General features: G+C 40.8%; 1 protein-coding gene across 5 annotated transcripts in view; it reads left to right on the plus strand.

Moving 5' to 3' along the window:
- The window catches only part of CCSER2 (coiled-coil serine rich protein 2), a 170054-nt gene extending 153619 nt beyond the window's left edge, over positions 1–16435 (plus strand). For 3 of the 5 annotated variants that reach the window (XM_044302561.1, XM_044302563.1, XM_044302562.1), the window contains exon 10: positions 12881–16435. In XM_044302561.1, the coding sequence (XP_044158496.1) occupies positions 12881–13933 (1053 nt within the window). In that variant the 3' untranslated portion in view covers positions 13934–16435. The remainder of the gene's footprint in view (positions 1–12880) is intronic. The other 2 variants (XM_044302564.1, XM_044302565.1) reach the window with 1 other exon arrangement.
- The last annotated feature ends 2965 nt before the right edge of the window (positions 16436–19400 follow it).

A 19400-nucleotide genomic window follows, 5' to 3' on the forward strand; every position in this document is an offset into this window, starting at 1 on the left:
GGATGAAAAGTTGTATTTATTTTATTTTTACTATACCTTCATTATAATCCCTTCAAGATCTCCAATTGGTGTCATTCTAGAGGAACCATGATCCTTTTATGATCTCCTATTGCTGTCATTCCCTAATGACCATTTTTACTTTGAGTGGATAAACTCCTGACCTATAATGGCATCATAACCCTGATAAATGACTATAATGTGTTCTGTACCTGTGATGTAATGACGGTTCCTAATGACTGACTACAGGAGAGCTCATGGGAAACTATTGGGAATTCATATAGTGGATAGTTGTGTAATGTTACATTATGCAAAAAAATTGCATTGTAGTTCAAAAACATAGAAAACCAGACTAATATGTGCATATTACTGGGCCTATATGCTGTATGTATTCACCATCAGCTCTGTAAAAACAGCCTTTTGATATTTAAAAGGGTTTGCAGGATTTTTTTTTTACTGATGACCTATCCTCATCAGTATCTGATCGGTGGGAGTCAGACCCCCTGGACCCCCGCCGATCAGCTGTTTTGAGAAGGCAGCAGCTGATCGAGCACAGCGCCCTACATTGTATAGTGGCTGTGCTTGGCATTGCACTCAGCCCCATTCACTTGAATGGGGCTGAACTGCTCCTAGACCTAGGCCATTTGACACATGAATGTGTCGTCACTCAGCCTAGAAAAAGCAGAGAAAAGGCCACTGCGCTCATAGGAGCTCTGCCCACTGAAACAGCTGATCCAAAGGGGTCCTGGTTCTCAGACCCCACCGATCAGATACTGATTAACTATCCTGAGGATAGGTCATCAGTAAGAAAATCTCAGAAAACCCCTTTAATGAAAAGGTCTTCTTAATTTTAGCAAAACCTTTGATCTCTCGTAGAGACATATCAAAAGTTTGTCAGTGGAGCTCTGAGCACCAAGACCCCCACTCATTGCTAGAACGTGGCGAGAGAAGTGTGCGGAGGATGGAATTGAGATGGGCCTATAAACTTCCAAAGAGCCTGTTTCCCGCAGTGAGGAGAGAGTGTGTGATATGCGTGTTCGGTTATAGTCTCAGACCCCCACCAATCAAAACTTTTGATATGTGTCTATGTACAGTATCTCAGCATCGGGGGTGATGATAGGGAGGCTCGTCCCTGCCTGCCATTCGCTGCTCCTAACCCCCCTCCCTTCCCTGACACTAGATGTTTTCATCCGTGTGCAGGGAAAAGCATAAGCGGCGGCGCCGCCAGGAGCGAGGTAAGTATATTAACTATGATGGACCCGGCACATGGAGGGGATGTTTCAGAAATCGAATAACCTCTTTAATGGCTGTGTCTGAGTTATTTTGAGGGCACACCAAATCTACACTGTTATACTAGCTGTACACTGACTACTTTATATTGTATCAAGGTGTCAGATCTTCAGTGTTGTCCCATGAAAAGATATAATAAAATATTTATAAAAATGTGAGGGGTGTACTCGCTTTACTGAGATGCTGGAAATAGATAGATGGATACAGTATTACAGCCTTTTGTTGTCCCAAGGCCACATGGCCACATTGAATCATTACAAAGGGCTGCTGTAAATCATCTGACACATTAAACTTGATGTCTGAGATGAAAAAATAAAATTATAATAACATAGACGCAGTAAAATTATACTAGCCGTCCCCAACCCCCTCCATTTCAATGCTGCTGATCCTATACTCCCCACTGCTGCATCTATATACATTTTTTTGTTGCAGTGATGATGTGACCGTAAACTACACATGACAACTGCAGCCAATCGCTGTCCTTAGCAATATGTTGAGTCCTGTGACTGGTCACGTGAGATATGCGGACACATCACTGCTTTATTTAGAAGTGAGTTTTTTATTTTTATTATCATTATTATTATTATTATAACACTATACTTGCCGTTTTGCCATGAGTGTCTAAAAGAGTTCAAGAGGGGCCTAGATGTATTTCTGGGGTGTAATAATATCACAGTTTAGGCTACTTTCACATTTGCAGGAGTGTGATCCGGCAGGCAGTTCTGTCGTCAGAACTGCCTGCCGGATCCGCCGATCTGGATGTGACTGAAAGCATTTGTGAGACGCATCCGGATGCGGATCCGTCTCACAAATGCATTGCAAGAACGGATCCGTCTCTCCGCTTGTCATGTGGACAGACTGATACGCCTTGTATCTTTTTTCACATTTTTACTGGTCTGCGCATGCGCAGACAGGAAGGATGGATCCAGCATTCTGATATTTTGAATGCTCGGATCCGGCATTCAGGCAAATCTTCCGTTTCCGGTGATAAAACCGTAGCATGCCACAGTGGATCTGATCCCAGGGTGTCCTGCAAGAACAGTATCGTGATGTTCCTTAAACACCTTGTGTTGTGTTGTAGTTCCGAAGGGACAAAACAACTTCCCCGGAGGACAGGAATCGGGTGTCTCTCCCTGGGCCTCCAACACCTCTGCCTCAAGTTCAGGATAAAGGGCAGATATAACCACCCCATCAGCCAATATCTAAATAGGATCCTCCGAATCGCCCCCGCCCCCAGGAAAGCTTCGCGTCAAAGCATCCGCCTTGACGTTTTTAATCCCAGAACGATAAGTGGCAATGAAATTAAATCTAGTAAAAAACAATGACCATCTGGCCTGCCTTGGGTTCAGACGTTTAGCAGTCTGCAAATAGGCCAGATTTTTATGATCAGTAATCACCGTAACGGGATGAATCGCTCCTTACAACCAATGATGCCACTCTTCAAAAGCCAATTTATTGGGCAACAACTCTCTATTACATCATAATTTCAGAAAAAAGCACAAGGGTGCCTTGGAGTGACCTTAGATTCTGCCCTTTCCTTTCGACCGCACATCCAAGCCCTTTCCACCACCTGCCTCCTCCAACTCAAAAACATCTCCCGCATCCGTGCTTTCCTTAACTTCGAATCTGCGAAAATGCTCGTACATGCCCTCATTATCTCCCGCCTAGACTACTGCAACATTCTCCTCTGTGGCCTTCCATCTAGCACCCTTGCACCCCTCCAATCTATCCTCAACTCCGCTGCCCGACTAATCCACCTCTCACCTTATTACTCCTCTGCCTCTCCCCTCTGCCAATCCCTTCATTGGCTTCCCATTGCCCAACGAATCCACTTCAAAGTACTGACAAACACATACAAGGCCGTCCATAACCTGTCCCCTCCCTACATCTCTGAGCTACTTTCCCGATACATCCCCACACGCACTCTCCGATCCTCACAAGACCTCCTTCTCTCCTCTCCTCTTATCGCCTCTTCCCACAATCGACTCCAAGATTTCTCCCGTGCATCCCCCATACTCTGGAACTCGCTACCCCAACATATCAGACTCTCACCTACAGTGGAATCCTTCAAAAGAAACCTGAAAACCCACCTCTTCAGACAAGCATACAACCAATGACCCTGCTGCCTCTATACCACCATGACCAACTCAACCCGCACCTACTGTGTCCTTCTCCCATACCATGTAGATTGTAAGCCCTCACGGGCAGGGCCCTCTCTCCTTCTGTACCAGTTTGTAACTCATCTTGTTTATGATTAGTACTATTGTCTGTGTTATGTATGTGCACCGCTTATCATATGTACAGCGCTATGGAATGAATGGCGCTTAAATAATAAATAATAATAATAATAAAATTGGCTAGGAGAAGAACCCTGCTACAAGACTGCTCCAACCCCTACCTCTGATGCGTCAACTTCCACAATAAATGGTTGTGACACATCCAGTTGCACCAGAATAGGCGCAGAAGCAAAACATTCCTTTATTGCTGAAAAAGCATGCAATGCTTCTTCAGACCAGAGTGAGAAATCTGCGCCTTTCGTAGTCATATCAGTTAATGTTTTAACAGTTGAGTAATTAAAGATAAATTTACGGTAGTAGTTGGTAAACCCCAAAAATCGCATGAGTGCCTTCAGGTCGATCCCAGTCCAACACAGCATGGACTTTTTCCGGAGCCATCCGAAAACCGAAGATGAGAGTATGTACCCCAGGAATTGCACTTCAGGGATTGCAAATACACACTTCTCCATTTTGGCATACAATTTATTCCCTCTTAGGATCTGTAAGACCTGTCTCATGTGATCCTTATGCGTCTCCATATCAGGTGAATAAATTTAAATATCATCTAGATAAACCACCACAAACCTGCCCACCAGATGATGAAAGATGTCATTGATGATGTGTTGAAAAACCGCAGGAGCATTAGACAAACCAAAAGACATGACCAGATTCTCAAAATGACCCTCAGGAGTATTAAAGGCTGTTTTCCATTTGTCCGCTTCGTTGACTCTGGTCAGATTATATGCCCCCCTCAAATCCAACTTGGAGAACACCTTGGCGCTGACAATCTGAGTAAATCTGGGATCAAAGGAAGGGGATAGGGATCACTGATAGTAATGCGATTAAGCTCACGGAAGTCCAAACATGGCCTAAGCGTTCCATCCTTTTTTTTTTTTTTTTAACAAAGAAGAACCCCGTCGCCATTGGTGATTTGGATAGTCTAATATGAGCTTTAGCCAAACTCTCGGTGATATATTCTCCCATAACTACTCTTTCGGGTTTCATTAAAATTATACAGCCGAGACTTTGGCAATCTAGCTCCGGGAATAAGGTTGACAGGGCAATCATACTCCCAATGAGGATGCAACTCCTGGTCTCCACCCTTAGAGAATACATTAGAAAAATCAGAACGGAAAGGAGGTAAAATTTTAGTAGTTACAACAGAAAGTGACGTTCTAAGACAAGGCAGGTTGTCAAGGCAGAAATCACTCCAATTGAGAATCTCTCGCTTGCCAATTGATAGTAGGCTTATGTTTGGTTAACCATGGTAAACCTTACACCAGAGGAGCAGGCAAACCCTCCAGCACAAAATATGAAATGGATTCAATATGAGAATCTCCCACCTTTAGGCGAATGTCCTGCACCATTTGAGACGGACCCTTTTGAGAAAGAGGGGCAGAATCAATCACAAACACAGAAATATTTTTGTCTGATGCGCTTGTTGTCAAACCATGCATACGGACAAACTGGTCATCCACTAAGTTAACCCCTGCCCCACTGTCAATAAATGCTTCCATTTCTACAGTTTTGGAATCTAGCGCCACCTTGGCAGTCAGGAGAAATCGGGTACTACCGGTAAAAGACAAAAGTACCTTCTCAACTTCCCCATCCACACTACCAAGAGTGAGAAGAGGACTTGACACATTAGGATTTTTTTCCCATTTTACCTTGATGTTTAACATAAGGACATACGTTAACAAAATGTCCTCCTTGACCACAGAAAAAGCAAAGTCTTTTCTTAACCCTAAAGTTTTTATCACCTGGTTCAGGTGTGACCTGACCCAATTGCATTGGCTCATCACCAGACACGAGCTAGAGTGTCTCTTTACCCAGAGTGTCAGAAGAGACCGCTTCCCTGTATGATAATACATCCCGAGCGAGAGGAACTTTAGATCTCTCCCTTAGGCATCTATCAATACGCACCGCCAGAGACATGGCCGCCTCCAATGACTGGATTTGCGTGAAATGCCAAGGCGTCCTTCAGGTTCTCAGACAGTCCTTGACAAAATTGACTACGGAGAGCTAGGTCATTCCACCACGTATCAGTTGCCCACCTCCTAAATTCAGAGCAATAGGACTCAGCTGAAAGCTCTCCCTGCCGCAAGCAACACAACTTAGATTCGGCCAGGGAAACCCGATCTGGATCATTGTAGATAAGTCCCAGAGCTTTAAAAAATTAATCACCCAAACGGAGGGATTGTGAACTAGTCGGCAAAGAGAGAGCCCACGACTGAGCATCACCTTTCAGCAACAAATGAATAATCCCCATTCTCTGACACTCTTCCCTAGAAGAGCTAGGACGCAGTCTGAAATATAATTTGCACGATTCCCTGAACCGAACAAAGTTGTCACTTCCCCCAGAAAACCTATCCGGGAGAGCAACTTTCGGTTCAGGGCAGGCCTGGTTCCCGCTGCCGTAACGCACCGCCTGTGGTCTCTGAAACTGTGCAACGGACGTGTGGAGGTCATCCACCTCCAAAGACAGCCCCTGCCTACGATCGACCAGTGCAGAAACAGTATCCATAGCTGCACTGATAAAACAAAGGATAACGGTTATGGGCAGTTGATAATGTCCCATGTTAAGGGGAAGGGAAAACACCAAATACACACCACAGCGAATAGACAACAAACTAGGCCAGTGGTGGCGAACCTATGGCACAGGTGCTAGAGGCGGCACTCAGAGCCCTTTCTGTGGGCACCCGCACCCTGGAAAAAGTCTACGGTGTACCAATATGCCTTAGACTTCTCCCGCCATTCATCAGTGCAGGGCGCACTATGGACAGCACAGGCAGCGCACTGAATGTAGGCCGGCTATTATAGCTAAAGGATAAAGTACATGGAAGATACTATACTGGACTGTAGTATTCAAGGTAATGCCGAGTTGGCACGTTGCGATAAATACGTGGGTTTTGGGTTGCAGTTTGGGCACTTGGTCTATAAAAGGTTCACCATCACTGAACTAGGCTTTAAAGAGGGATGGTGACCTCCTAGTAATCCCTAGGCTTTTTCAGAACTCCTGCCAGTATGAGTAGATCCTGATGGTGAAAATACTCATACACAGGATACCTAAAGCCCTGCTAAAACTGATTAGCCCTAGAATAGGTAGCAGGGCATGAGACAGATGGTTCCTTCCAGAATGAAGGAACCTGTGTATCCCTGAGGCCTAGAAACAACACACACCAGATAATAAGAAACAGCGAAGGCAACAGGTACTTAGCTTAGAGATGTATGGAGAAGCAGGCGATCCAAGACACACCAGCACTTTTCTGTCACATGTTCTACCAAAAAGCTGAAGGCATCTGTATTGGTCCCATCTTCATATGTAGAACCGAAAAAAGAAAGAAGGTCTCACTTTAATACCGTAAATAGGGGCAAACAGAGAACCAATCATATAAACCTATACATGCTGCTATAAAAACAACCATAGAATGCCCAGTAGAAATATAAATACTTTATTAGATCATCAATGGATCACAAAAATTCATAAAATATTTTTTACACAGATTTGCTATGGAGAATAATCAGCAAAACAGACTGGATGCAATAGTCCCCCCCGTCGGTGCCTCAAACACCCGCCAAGCAGATGAAAAACATGTCAGTGTAATATGCAGTGAGGTGATTCACCAGTAGAAAATGTCAGTGAACATCCACCATCTTCATATGTGCCTGCATTGCTGAGAAAAATGGTGTTTTAATGTATGCAAATGGACCTCTAGGAGCAACAGGGGCGTTGAAGTTACACCTAGAGGCTCTGCCCTCTCTGCATCTGCTGTGCCCTCACCATTTTGATTGACCGGGTCAGGCAGGGAAAACATCATAACACCTGGCCCTGACCTCCTAAAGTCATTGAAAGTGCAGGGGCTGCGGCAGTTGCAGAAAGAGCTGATCCTCTAGAAGTAAAGGTTTTGCCCCCGTTGCTCCTAGAGGCTCATTTGCATATAAGGAAAACATCCTTTTTATCAGCAATGCGGGCACATATGAACATGGGACCAACGCAGATGCCTTCAGCTGACAAGCACACATGCAACAGGTCAGCCACTTTCATAGGTACAAATCTGACAGATTCCCTTTAAGAATGGCTGAGATTGTTTATAATGAAACAAAGCGGAGACCATTTGGCTGATTTCACACATAGGATTTGGCTGACGGTTTTTTCCTACACTTTATTTTTAGTGGCAATTTTGTACCTACATTTTTTTTGTGGGGAAAAATGCCAGGTTCAGATGTTAGCTGAAGGTCAGTGGGAAATAGGAAATGCAGGACAGACAAGTATTATTTAGCTGATTTTGCCATTTTTGTTAATTAGGTGACATGTTTTTTTTCTTTCTGGCTCTTGCCTTTTTTTCTGACATTTTGACATCTCCTTTTATAGGGAAAAAATTGATTTTTAAAAATTGCAAGTGTTCAAACATATGGACCTAGATTTACTAATCGTACAGATGGAGTAAGCTTAGACAGGCTGTGTAGACCTGCCCTAGATTTATCACAGTGGTTCAGGCAGAATGGTAAATGTGGTGCGGGCAATGACCGTTTTCTCTGACTCTATACCAACCATTGGTTGTCTTACTTTGAGACAGATTAATGACTAGGGTTGAGCAAACCTGTGGAAGTTCGGGTTCAGCTGAACTTCAGGTGAAAGTGGACCTGAACTTCATTTTATTATTTTCCGTTATAATGGAAAATAGCATTCTTCAGAATGTTAAATAAAATGTCTATTGAGGGGTTAAAAATAAACTCACCTCATCCACTGGATCGCGCTGCCGGTATAATCTTTTCTTCAGGACCTGTAAAAGGACCTGAGGTGACGTCACCATGCTCACCACGTGACGTCACCTCAGAGAAAAAGTCAGAGTTCGGATTCGCTCAACTCTATTAATGGCGCATCTTGAGCTCCGCTTCTTTCCCACATTTCTCCATCCCTTGTCGAGCTTGTCTGAAAAAAGTGTAGAAACCCTTTTTGGTACCACTTTTTAAACAGATTTTGGCGCAGACAAATCTAGGCCACTATTTAAAGGGACTCTGTCACCAGTTTCTAACCCCCCCTTTTAAAACTATTGTTCTCTCCATGGTGCCCTTGTCATTACAAGGCTGTTGTTATAAGATAAATCCGCCGTGTAGTTTTGATAAAAATCGCTTTTATCTAACCTGTCAATCTTCTGGATAAGGTGCCCAGGGCGTTTCTGAAGGTCTGAATCTGCCGCTCTCCGCCGCCGCCGTTGGTGCCCAGCTCCTCCCCTGATCCTTTCAGCGCCACCTCGATGTAATGAAATCCGCCTCCGGCTCTCCTCAGTGCCCCCTCCTCCTTTTCAAAGATCCCGCGCGTGCGCACAGGCCTGGGATCATGGGAGGAGCTGGGCACCAACGGCGGCGGCGGAGAGCGGCAGATTCAGACCTTCAGAAACGCCCTGGGCACCTTATCCAGAAGATTGACAGGTTAGATAAAAGCGATTTTTATCAAAACTACACGGCGGATTTATCTTATAACAACAGCCTTGTAATGACAAGGGCACCATGGAGAGAACAATAGTTTTAAAAGGGGGGGTTAGAAACTGGTGACAGAGTCCCTTTAAGAAAGACTTGCACTATTGATGGCATTTTCATGTGAACAGGGACCCTTAGTCTGAATACTAAAGCGATATGTTGATGGCTAATTTTGTAGCTCACTGAGTTTGGAAACTGGCTACTCTAATCTTCTTAACCTGCCTTGTTATTAGTGTCATTTTAATTCATTTTTCTTTATGGAGCATTAATATTTAGCTCACACACAAGCATAATCCAAATAGCGAATTCAATAAAAAATAAATTTGAGTCGATCTTATAACATGAGGGAGTTTTGTTTATGGATTGTGATAAAATTGTCTTTAGTCTGCTGGTCAGAACCAGGGAAGTTACAAGACAATTGGGTTATTTAAAAAATGTGTACACCAAACGTACAAAAGTTCTACATCTTTTTTACTGGTTATTTTTAAAGTAGGTGGAACTTAGAGTAAGGGCTGGGACCACCTCCAACACATTTACTATAAGTTACGACAGAAAACTGATGTAAGTTATGACTGAAATGTAGGCCAGCTCCTTGCTGGCGTAGGCAGTGAATGGGATCATAGTTGTCTCTGATCCCGGTAATTTAACCCCTCATACGCGTGGTTAATGATATCACAGGGCTCCCATCAGTTACAATGGCAGCCTTGGGCTTTGCAAAGGCTCCCATGCCTGCTACATTTGACTCTGTTAACAATGTTTGCATCACGGCTTAACAAGAAGCCTGTCAAAATCCCATAGACTGAAATAGTATTCCCTTTCAGTCTATGGTAAGCGGTCAGAAGATGACATGTGTAAATCTCTAAGGAGACTAAAAATTACAGTAAAGAAAAGTTACAAATATAAAACCTAAAAATAACATTTCAAATCACCCCTTTCCCAATTTTGCATATAAAATAAACAATAAGAAATAAACATAATTGTTATCACCATGTACAAACTATTAAAATATAACAATACATATCATGTGCAGTGAACGCCATAGTAGATATACGGTATATAGAAATGGCCATTTTGCTGACTTAGGCAATAAATATCGGACAGGTTGTAGTTTTATTCCGGCAGCCTCTCGGCGTGCGCTGCCGTGCCTCGCCAGAACTCTGCCTCCATTATAGTCAATGTGGACGGAGCGGCAGTCCGGAGGCACACTGTCACTAGCGGCAGAATTATAATTTTTTTTCCTACACAAGTTTGGCAAATTAAATGGTACCAAAATAAGCCGTAATATGGCTATGTGAATGGAGCATTTAAAAAGTTGGCTCTTGGTATGTAGGAAAGAAAAAACAAAAGCACATACATTTTATTGATTTTGTAAAGTATTTCTCAAATTATATCTCAACTGTTGTACATATTTGTTGAAATAATTATTGCCAAAATCCCTTAGCAAAAAACATTTGTGTCACAATAGGGACCATGGGATTAAACATGGCAAGGAGGATCAATGCATGAAGCTACAAGGAATAATGGAAGATGGCTCCTACTGCTGGGCTAAATTATAATAGCACATACAAACAAAAAGGTGGCAATATGCTAGGAGGTCTTGTCAGATTAGTGAAAATCATTTTGTTTTATCAAAAATGTGACTGGATTCATACAGTGCAAAAAAACATTAATTGCTTTTATACAAGAGTCTGTATCATGGAACCACTGATGGTATTACCAATAAACCGATATGTCCCATTAGTCCATCTCTCTGCAATGAATGGATATATATCGTTAAAATGTATTCATAGTTATGCTGTATTTTTCACACCATAAGATTCACATTTACTGAAAAGATAGATGTTACCAGGTGTTGGTGTAAGTTGTAGTGGTATAGTGATGAAAAGGATTGTGAAAAAATGCCCAGACCTGTAAAGGAAAGATTACTTACCTGCTTTCCAGCGCAGACTCCCTGCTTCTTCTCCAGGCTTGCAACCCCCCCTTCATCGCACAACCCCTTTAATGAGCCTCTGTCAGCATGATCAACCCTATTAAACCAGACATTATGCCTATTAGGGCTGACCATGCTGATTAAAACTATACCTTTCTTTGTAGCTTGAATGGCTTCAGAATTTTTATAGTCATGCATATTATGTAGTTATACAGTTCAAGCATCAGGGGCTGGTAGTAGCGCTTGGAGCACCTCTAAATCTAAGCCCATCAATACTCAGTACACTACCCCCTCCTCTTTGATTGACAGTGCTAGATGAGATAACCTTGTCTAATCGGGCCTGCCACTGTGCCACCAATATTGATTGCTCCTTGGAAATATTGTAGATCATTGGTGTCAGTATGTTCAAGCAAAAGCATGCATTCCACTAGTGATGCATGATTTTGCTAATGCACTTGGCTTATATTAGTTTGCCTGAACTCCTTGGTGGCAGTGGAGCTTCTCCAGACGGGAGAGAGCTCTGTACAGTGACAAGAGAGTACTTGCCTTGCAATCCTTCCAGCAGCTACGTTCCTCCACCTGCACCTCTACTTCCGGGCAGAGGAGGAGCAAAGCTTCTGGAAAGATCACATGATTTTGCTTGAAACCACTGACACCAATGAATAATAATCATATTTACAATGACAAATCATATTGGTGGCACAGTGGCAGGCCTGATTAGACAAGGCTATCTAGTCTAGCCCTGTCAATCAAGGGGGAATGTACTGAGCACCAATGCGTACCTGTGGCGGTGCTCCAAGAGTTACTGTGAGCCCCTTGGTGCTTAAACTGCCTAATAAGCATAAATATAAACATCAAGATATCGCCACAGCAGTTCAATGTACAAACAAAAGAAAGGCATCTTTTTAATCAGCAATATGCCTGGTTTAATACAGTTGATCATGCTGACAGAGGCTTTTTAAAAGATGTGGGTCACTATGAGGTAAGAGAAGCTTCATTAGCATTTGGCTGGTGAATAGGTACAATTAAGTATACTGGTTTTTGTATAATCCCTATAGTAGTTCACTTTTTTAAGAGGGGTTGTCCAAGATTGGAAAAACATGGCTGCTTTCTTGTGAAAACAATACCACCCCATGGGTGGTTTTTGGTATTGTAGCTCTGCTCCATTGGAGTCAAGAGTACTGAACTGAAATACCGCACACAACCTGTGGACAGGGGATCTGCTGTTTTTGGAAGAACACAGCCATGTTTTTCTGATCCGGAACAACCCCTTTAAAACATAACCTTTGAATATATTTAATGTGCCAGGCCGAAATGTTCCACTGGTGCCAAATTGTTTGAGTTGTTTCCTTTTAAAGTAATTTCAAGTCCTTATAATCTAAGCTACCATACTACAAAAATCGATAAGTCTGATGAAGTGATCTAATTAGTTCCCAAAGTCTACAGGAGTTTCTCTACCCCTGGGTTACATATTGTCATACACTTTGCACTTATACATAGAACTAGTAATTTCATAGAGATTCTTATTTTGCCCTGTGGCAGCTAATCAATTTTAGGGCACTTAGCATCAAATACTCTTTCACTGCTTGCTGAAAAAATGTTTTATCTATATAGATTTCACCTTGCGTGTGAGTTATTTTGATGGAATGCCATTTTTAATGGACAACATGTGCATGTTTCGAATTTCCTATTAGCTTGTATTTTTATGTATAACCAGACATTTTGACTTATAATAATGCAAATCTTATACTATATTAAGCTATTTGATTTGTCTGTGCATGTAAACTGACAGACTTGTATATTTTGCACATATGTAAGTACTGATGTAAGAAAACTTTATACATTTTAAAATATATATATTTTTATGCCTTATTAAATAATATCCTGATATTTTTGTCTTGTGCAGCCTCAAATACTACAGCGTTCCATCAGCAGCCCCAATTCTACAGACCACACCTCGGGAAAATTAATAGCACATCCACATGCAGAGCTCCAAAATATACCTAAAGACAACACCCACCATTTTGTTCCTTATTGTCAACAAGGAGATAGTGGAACTATAACTGAAGTTCCTGAAAAAGAACTGAGTGATCTTTTGAGTAAGCGGTTGAAGATAGACGATGTAGATGACAATCCTGAACAATGTAAAAAAGAAGTTGATAGTAACAATCAAGAACAGCTTGATGATAAAAACTTAAGACCACAAGAACAACTTGATAATAACAAAAATATAAGACCACAAGAAGTTTTGGATGGTCCAACACCTTTTCCAGTTAATATAAAGAAGGACGTAAAGTCAAAAGCTAATGTAAACTCTGCTGCACCAGTGCCTGGAGAGATTTTGAAGTCAAGAACGTTACATCTTCCGAAACCCAAAATGCACAGTGCTTTATCACAGAAAGGAGTTACCCATTCCAATTACCAAGTCTCTTCAAACCCCTCTTCAAAAGAGACTCAGATGTTGAATATGGTTTCAAGTCGTTCTTTGAGCCAGTCATCAAATGACTCCCAAAATATGGTACAGAAAAGTCAGCCAACAGTACACAATGATCCTTCATTACATCAGCCGCCTGATTCATCTTGTCCTGTTCACTCCCAGTCACGTATTACAATGTTGGGCACAAAGCAGTTAAATCTCAACCCGTCACCATCAGTGAATAATAGCAAGTTGTCCTCTGAAGTAGCTCTACCATCTGAAATCCAAGTTCCTACATCTGAAACCTCAAAACCAGTAAGCAGATTAATGCCCAAGGGCTCTTTGCTCAGACCCCCAAGTAACCTTAAGAAACCAAATAGTTCCAAGGCTGATGCATCAAGTGAACATCAGAAGTCTCCAGTAAAATTTTCACCTACAGTCATCACAAGGCCACTAAGCAATAAAAGAGATAGTCTGCAAGAAAATGTTGAAAGCTTAGTCCCAAAGAGACAATCGCGTCTCCCACAACCAAAGGCACATTAAAAAACATATATATAATTATATGCGTTAAAGTTCTTTTAAGGAAAAATAAAGAATTCCTTGTCCATTTAAAGTTTTTGTTCTAAGGCTTTAATGCGCATCTGTCAATGTTGTAATTACACATAACCCCATATGGATTGATTAATTTATTTTTTTACTTTGTTACTTTGGTTTCGACCTTGGGGTAGTAATCCATTTACTGTTATGTTCCCTCCTATGTAGGTTAAATGATTATTTTAATAATTATTTTCTTATTTGGTGGCCTTTTTCGTGTTCATTTTTCTACAATTAAAATCTGGATAAGACCTATTTAGTTAGACATGTCCTGTTTGCTGTAAATTACATAAGGACCCTCTCTTTATATTTACAACCTTTTAAAGCTTGCTTTGCCACATTTCAACTATTCAATCTTTGCTCGCAGATTTCAACAACCTGGTACTAAAGCCTACATTATTCCATAACTCAACAGCTTATCATATATGTATAAGTAATGTATAGTTTTCTGTCCGTTGTACATTGTCTTTTGCCTTTTTAAGTGCTATGCAAGTATGTAACTTATTTATCTAATTATTGAAGAGTATAAATTGTATTTATTGCATCAAGGTTAGCTTTTTGCACATTGCCCTTACAATTTTTTTTAACAATTGAATAACACAAATCTACACAATCTACTGTACACATTTGAGTCTGTATATTGATGTCAAGCCATTGACTGTATCTACACATGCACATACCATGAATGTGGCATTTCAGTTAAGGGGTTCTCCAGGATGATAAAAAATGGCTGCTTTCTCCCCAAAACAGCACCTCATCTGTCCACAGGTTGTTTGTGGTATTGCAGCTCAGCTCCACTGAAGTGAATGGGGCCGAGTTGTGATACCATACACAACCTGTGGACAGGTGTGGTGGTGTTTTTAGAGGAAATCCGCCAACTTATTGTAGTCCTGGAGAACCCCTTCAATTCGGGCTGTAATATGCATTTTTATTAATAAACATGTGGACTGAAATTGCACAATTTCAGAGGGCTTTGGTAGTATTAGCTCAGCTACATTAACAAAACCTATCCGTTAGCACATGTTTTTAGCATTGAATTACTGCAAATATGTATAAGATATTATGGAAAAACCTGGAAACATGCAGATTAGTTTATGTATTCATGAATGTAACTGTTTTTCTGTTACACAACAGTAATTTACTTTCAATTGCCAAACCATATATGCCCTTTAAGTAGAAGCAGGTGAAGATACTGCATTGCACAAACAAAGCATCAGATTATTTTGGAACACCTTAGCACCTTTGGCTTGACGCACCGTCACCAGGCTCATTTAAGAACACGCCTGTGCATTTGCTAAATTATATAGGTCTATATTTAATCTGTTGGTTTAATAGTATGTGTTATGACAATTTTAATGTGTTTCTAGTAGTAATGTTGGCACTTCATCATTAGAGAGAATTTTCCATGCAGCAGAATACAAAAGAGTACTTCCACGAGAATAGTTGAGGTTAGTTAAAGGCCAGAATGAACCTATAATCATGCATCATTGGTTGACTCTTTCCAATGCACCGCTTTGCTAAGCAACTGCAAGTTAAAGAAGGGCATGAAAGTGATTGTCCACCTTTTTTAAAACCATCTGAATCTTAGATCCACCTGTCTGTGCTGGTTCATTTCTTAAAGGGCTTCTTTGGGCTTTTAGTATTGATGACCTATGTTTTGGCGGGGGTCTGGCGCCCCCTCTGATCAGCTGTATGAGGAGATGTCACACAAAGTATGCACGTGCCATCTCCCCTCTCTCTTCCTGCTCTCTGCTCCTTTGCCATAAACCGCAGCGGTGAACAGGGCGACAGAAGGGAGACTGCACATGAGCGCGCCTTCTTGTCATAGAGCTGAACTGATATTTATGACCAATAGGTCATCAATATTAAAAGCCAGGAGAATCCCTTTAATATATTTTTATTGCAGTGCAAGGGATTTGCCGATCTGTATTGAAAAAAACAAATATTCCAGTTGCTATAAAGTAAAATGCTAACATTTTGGCTACTTGCAACTTGGAAGCATAATGCATATTATTTTACTATTGAGTACAATATACAGACAGTATGTAGTAAACGCCTAAGCTCTTTCTACTGGCAACTGTAGGAATATATCATTTTCTATGTTATCCATATGGCAATGCAAGAAATATTACGGTATTAAAGGGATTGTCTAACTTCAGTAAATAGTATTTATCATATACAGAAAGTTAATACAAGCCACTTACTAATGTATTGTGATTGTCCAGATTGCCTCCTTTGCTGGCTTGATTCCTTTTTCCATCACATTATACACTGCTCGTTTCCAGGGTTTACGACCACCCTGCAATCCAGCAGCGGTGGTCATACTTGCACTTTATTATTGCAAAAGGGACTGGTCTTTCTGTAGGCTTGGATCACGGGAGTGCGCATAGGCCGGCACTTGTCCTATAGTTCAAGCATGGCCACTGCTGTTGGATTGCAGGGTGGTCATAACCATGGAAAAAAGTGTATAATGTGATTGGAAAAATGTATAAAGCCAGCAAAGGAGGCAATCTGGACAATGTGTCTTGTATTAACTTTGTCTACAGGATAAATGCCATTTGCTGAAGTGAGAAAAACCCCTTAAATAGCACAGAGTTTTGGACCTAAAAACCCCATGGTGAGAAAAGGTGAAAATGAATTTTAAGTTGGCTTTTAAGGGTGGCACAAGTCAGTAGTGGTTAATGTAACATTGTATTGTTGAGGACACTACTCGGTGACTCAACCGTTCCTTCATCATCCCATGCAAATTACTCCAAGGGAAATGACAATATAACTTAGGTTACATCCACATCTGCAGTTGTAATAGGTAATAAAGGTATTTTGTTCCAGCATAGGAGCAGAATATCGTAATTGTCGTATTCAGCATATGCCAACACCAACAGATCTCATTATATTGAATGAGATTCCATTGGGCATCGGCGGTCTCTGGCATATGCCGAGTATGCAATTCCGTTATCATGTTCCTGTGCCAGAACAGAATACTACAGTTACAACCACAAATGTGGACACAGCCTTACTCTAGTTTATTCTCACCAAAACTATTTAGCAGAATAAGATTGGAGCCCCTGATTTGTTACAGGCATTGTGATTGAATCCAATCTTCATGTGTAGTAGGGAGTAGCTTATTTGGTATTAATGTGATGAAGGTCACTAGTTCTTTAGCACTTGCTATAAACAAACTATGAGGGAGATTTATCAAAACTGGTGTAAAGCAAAACTGGCTTAATTGCCCATAGCAACCAATCAGATTCCACCTTTCATTTTTCAGAGGCCCTCTGGAAAATGAAAGGTGAAATCTGATTGGTTGCTATGGGCAATTAAGCCAGTTTTGCTTTACACCAGTTTGATAAATCCTCCCCCTATATGTCTACATATGGAAGATGTATCTAGAGGAGTAAAATTCTTTAACTGTGAGAACAGTTATATATTTTGCTCGGTTTTTCCTAGAAGTGATAGGTTTGCTGCTAAATTTAATCAGTACCTTGTTAATTTTTTGATCTCTTCAGGATTGTGGAGTAATGCTGAGCAAGCAGTAGTGCTTGATTTCTACCTGTACCAGAATCATTGCCTGACGCCGTATGGCCAGTTATTAAAAAATATTAGTGACATGTTTCTGTTACTAATAAATTAGTTTAGCCATTTTATGCTAGATCCTACTCTTTTTTTCTCCTTGAGGCCTGATCCGTTTTTACTCATTTTTTGAAGTGCCAGTCTACAGTATTTAAGCTTACTTAGTTACGTCAGCTTAGTTATGGCTGTACATATATTAACACAAACCATGTTTAAATTAATAATTATCATAGATGACCAGTTAAACTACAGTAAAATATTTTTCCTGGGTCGCTATGTGTATTTCACCATCAATGTAATAAAACTGACATCTAAGCATTGAGTCTCTCATAGTTTACAACAAAACATGGTTACTTTTATGTACATGGTCACTGGTTTTAGTCACATTAGCAAAACCACTGTTTACAACAGTTATGGAGGTGCTATCATAAGACTGACATTAGAATTTACCAAAATGTGTATTTTGGACCATATAGATACCCATATTGGAGGAATGGCTCATTTTGATGTCTGTAGTTCATAGGAGCCATGGAGTAAAATGGCTAGCTGTGCCTAAATATTTCCTTTACATTTCCCCTTGCTAATCCATATTTATTTTAAAATGCATGATATTTGCTAAACTGTCTTGTATTCAAGAATAACTGTCCTGGAAACACTACTGGATTTTACTGAGACATGGGAAAGAATAAAGCCAGTCAATGTGGAGACAATTTTGGCAATGATTACCTCCTGGCAGAATATGCCAGATATTTGTTTCCCTTGACATCGGGAACAGTAGCTGGGCCCCCATACACATTAGAATCTTGGATGATCTTCCAAAATCAGTGTGCTCCACCGGCATTCATATTTATAGTCAGTGCATAGCTAAAGAATTAGTAGAGGCAAGGCAAAGGAAAGTGGTATATGATCGCGTGCCTTTGACTAGACTCAATATTATGGTTTGTCACTCTCAGATGTGTCATCCTTGGTGACCCAGCCCTATCAAGTGTTTACAGAAAGTTGGTTTTGACGTAATCCATTAATGATCTACTAGGCTACTACAGAATTTACTGACACTATTCTAATATTTTGTGCAATATCTTTAATAAAAAAAGGAAATCTAAACTACTGTACCATGTGTAGAGAAACGAGAAGTTAAGATGGGGGGGGGGGTGGGAAAAACTATATGCACTTTAAATTGAGCTTTACTGCTTGAAGTTGTGCCTAAAATTATCAACCTGCCTCCTGTTGTTCGGCTTTCTTTCCATGTACAAATAATAAAAATGTATTTGTTTTATAATTGCTGTGTCTAATTTGTCTTTAAAAAGTAAAATAAATATCACATCTTTGTAACATGTTTCTTACTTATTCATCCACTAGATTTAAACTGAGACCTACACGCCCCTTACAGATGACAAAGTAAATGAGATATTACCATATTTACCCTCCATCCTTATTTAAAAAGTGATCTCATGCACATCACTACATCAGTTTTTAGTTACGATTATTGAAGATTAAGGACCATTAGAAGCCTTCAATGAAGTCTTGCTTTACCATTCATACATAGGATCATTGAAACACTTCCCACATGGAGCTTATGGACATTGCTATGCACAATTTTAATGTGCAGATATGTGTTAAGTGCTCGGGCAGGGAGATTTTTGGTTTAACTACTAAGGACAAAGGTAGCCCATTAATCTGGGTTCGAAGCCTGCAGCATTGTGTTTGTACAGTAGATGACATTCTGCTTATATATCCAAGCTTGCTCCATGTAGTAGTAGTTTATTACAAACCTTTTATGAAGTAGTAGACATTGGGGATTTTTTTAAACTTTGCAAATATATTGGATTTCAATAATTAAACCTTA

Source organism: Bufo gargarizans, chromosome 8 (genome assembly GCF_014858855.1).
Source record: "Bufo gargarizans isolate SCDJY-AF-19 chromosome 8, ASM1485885v1, whole genome shotgun sequence".
Classification (NCBI taxonomy): Eukaryota; Metazoa; Chordata; class Amphibia; order Anura; family Bufonidae; genus Bufo; species Bufo gargarizans.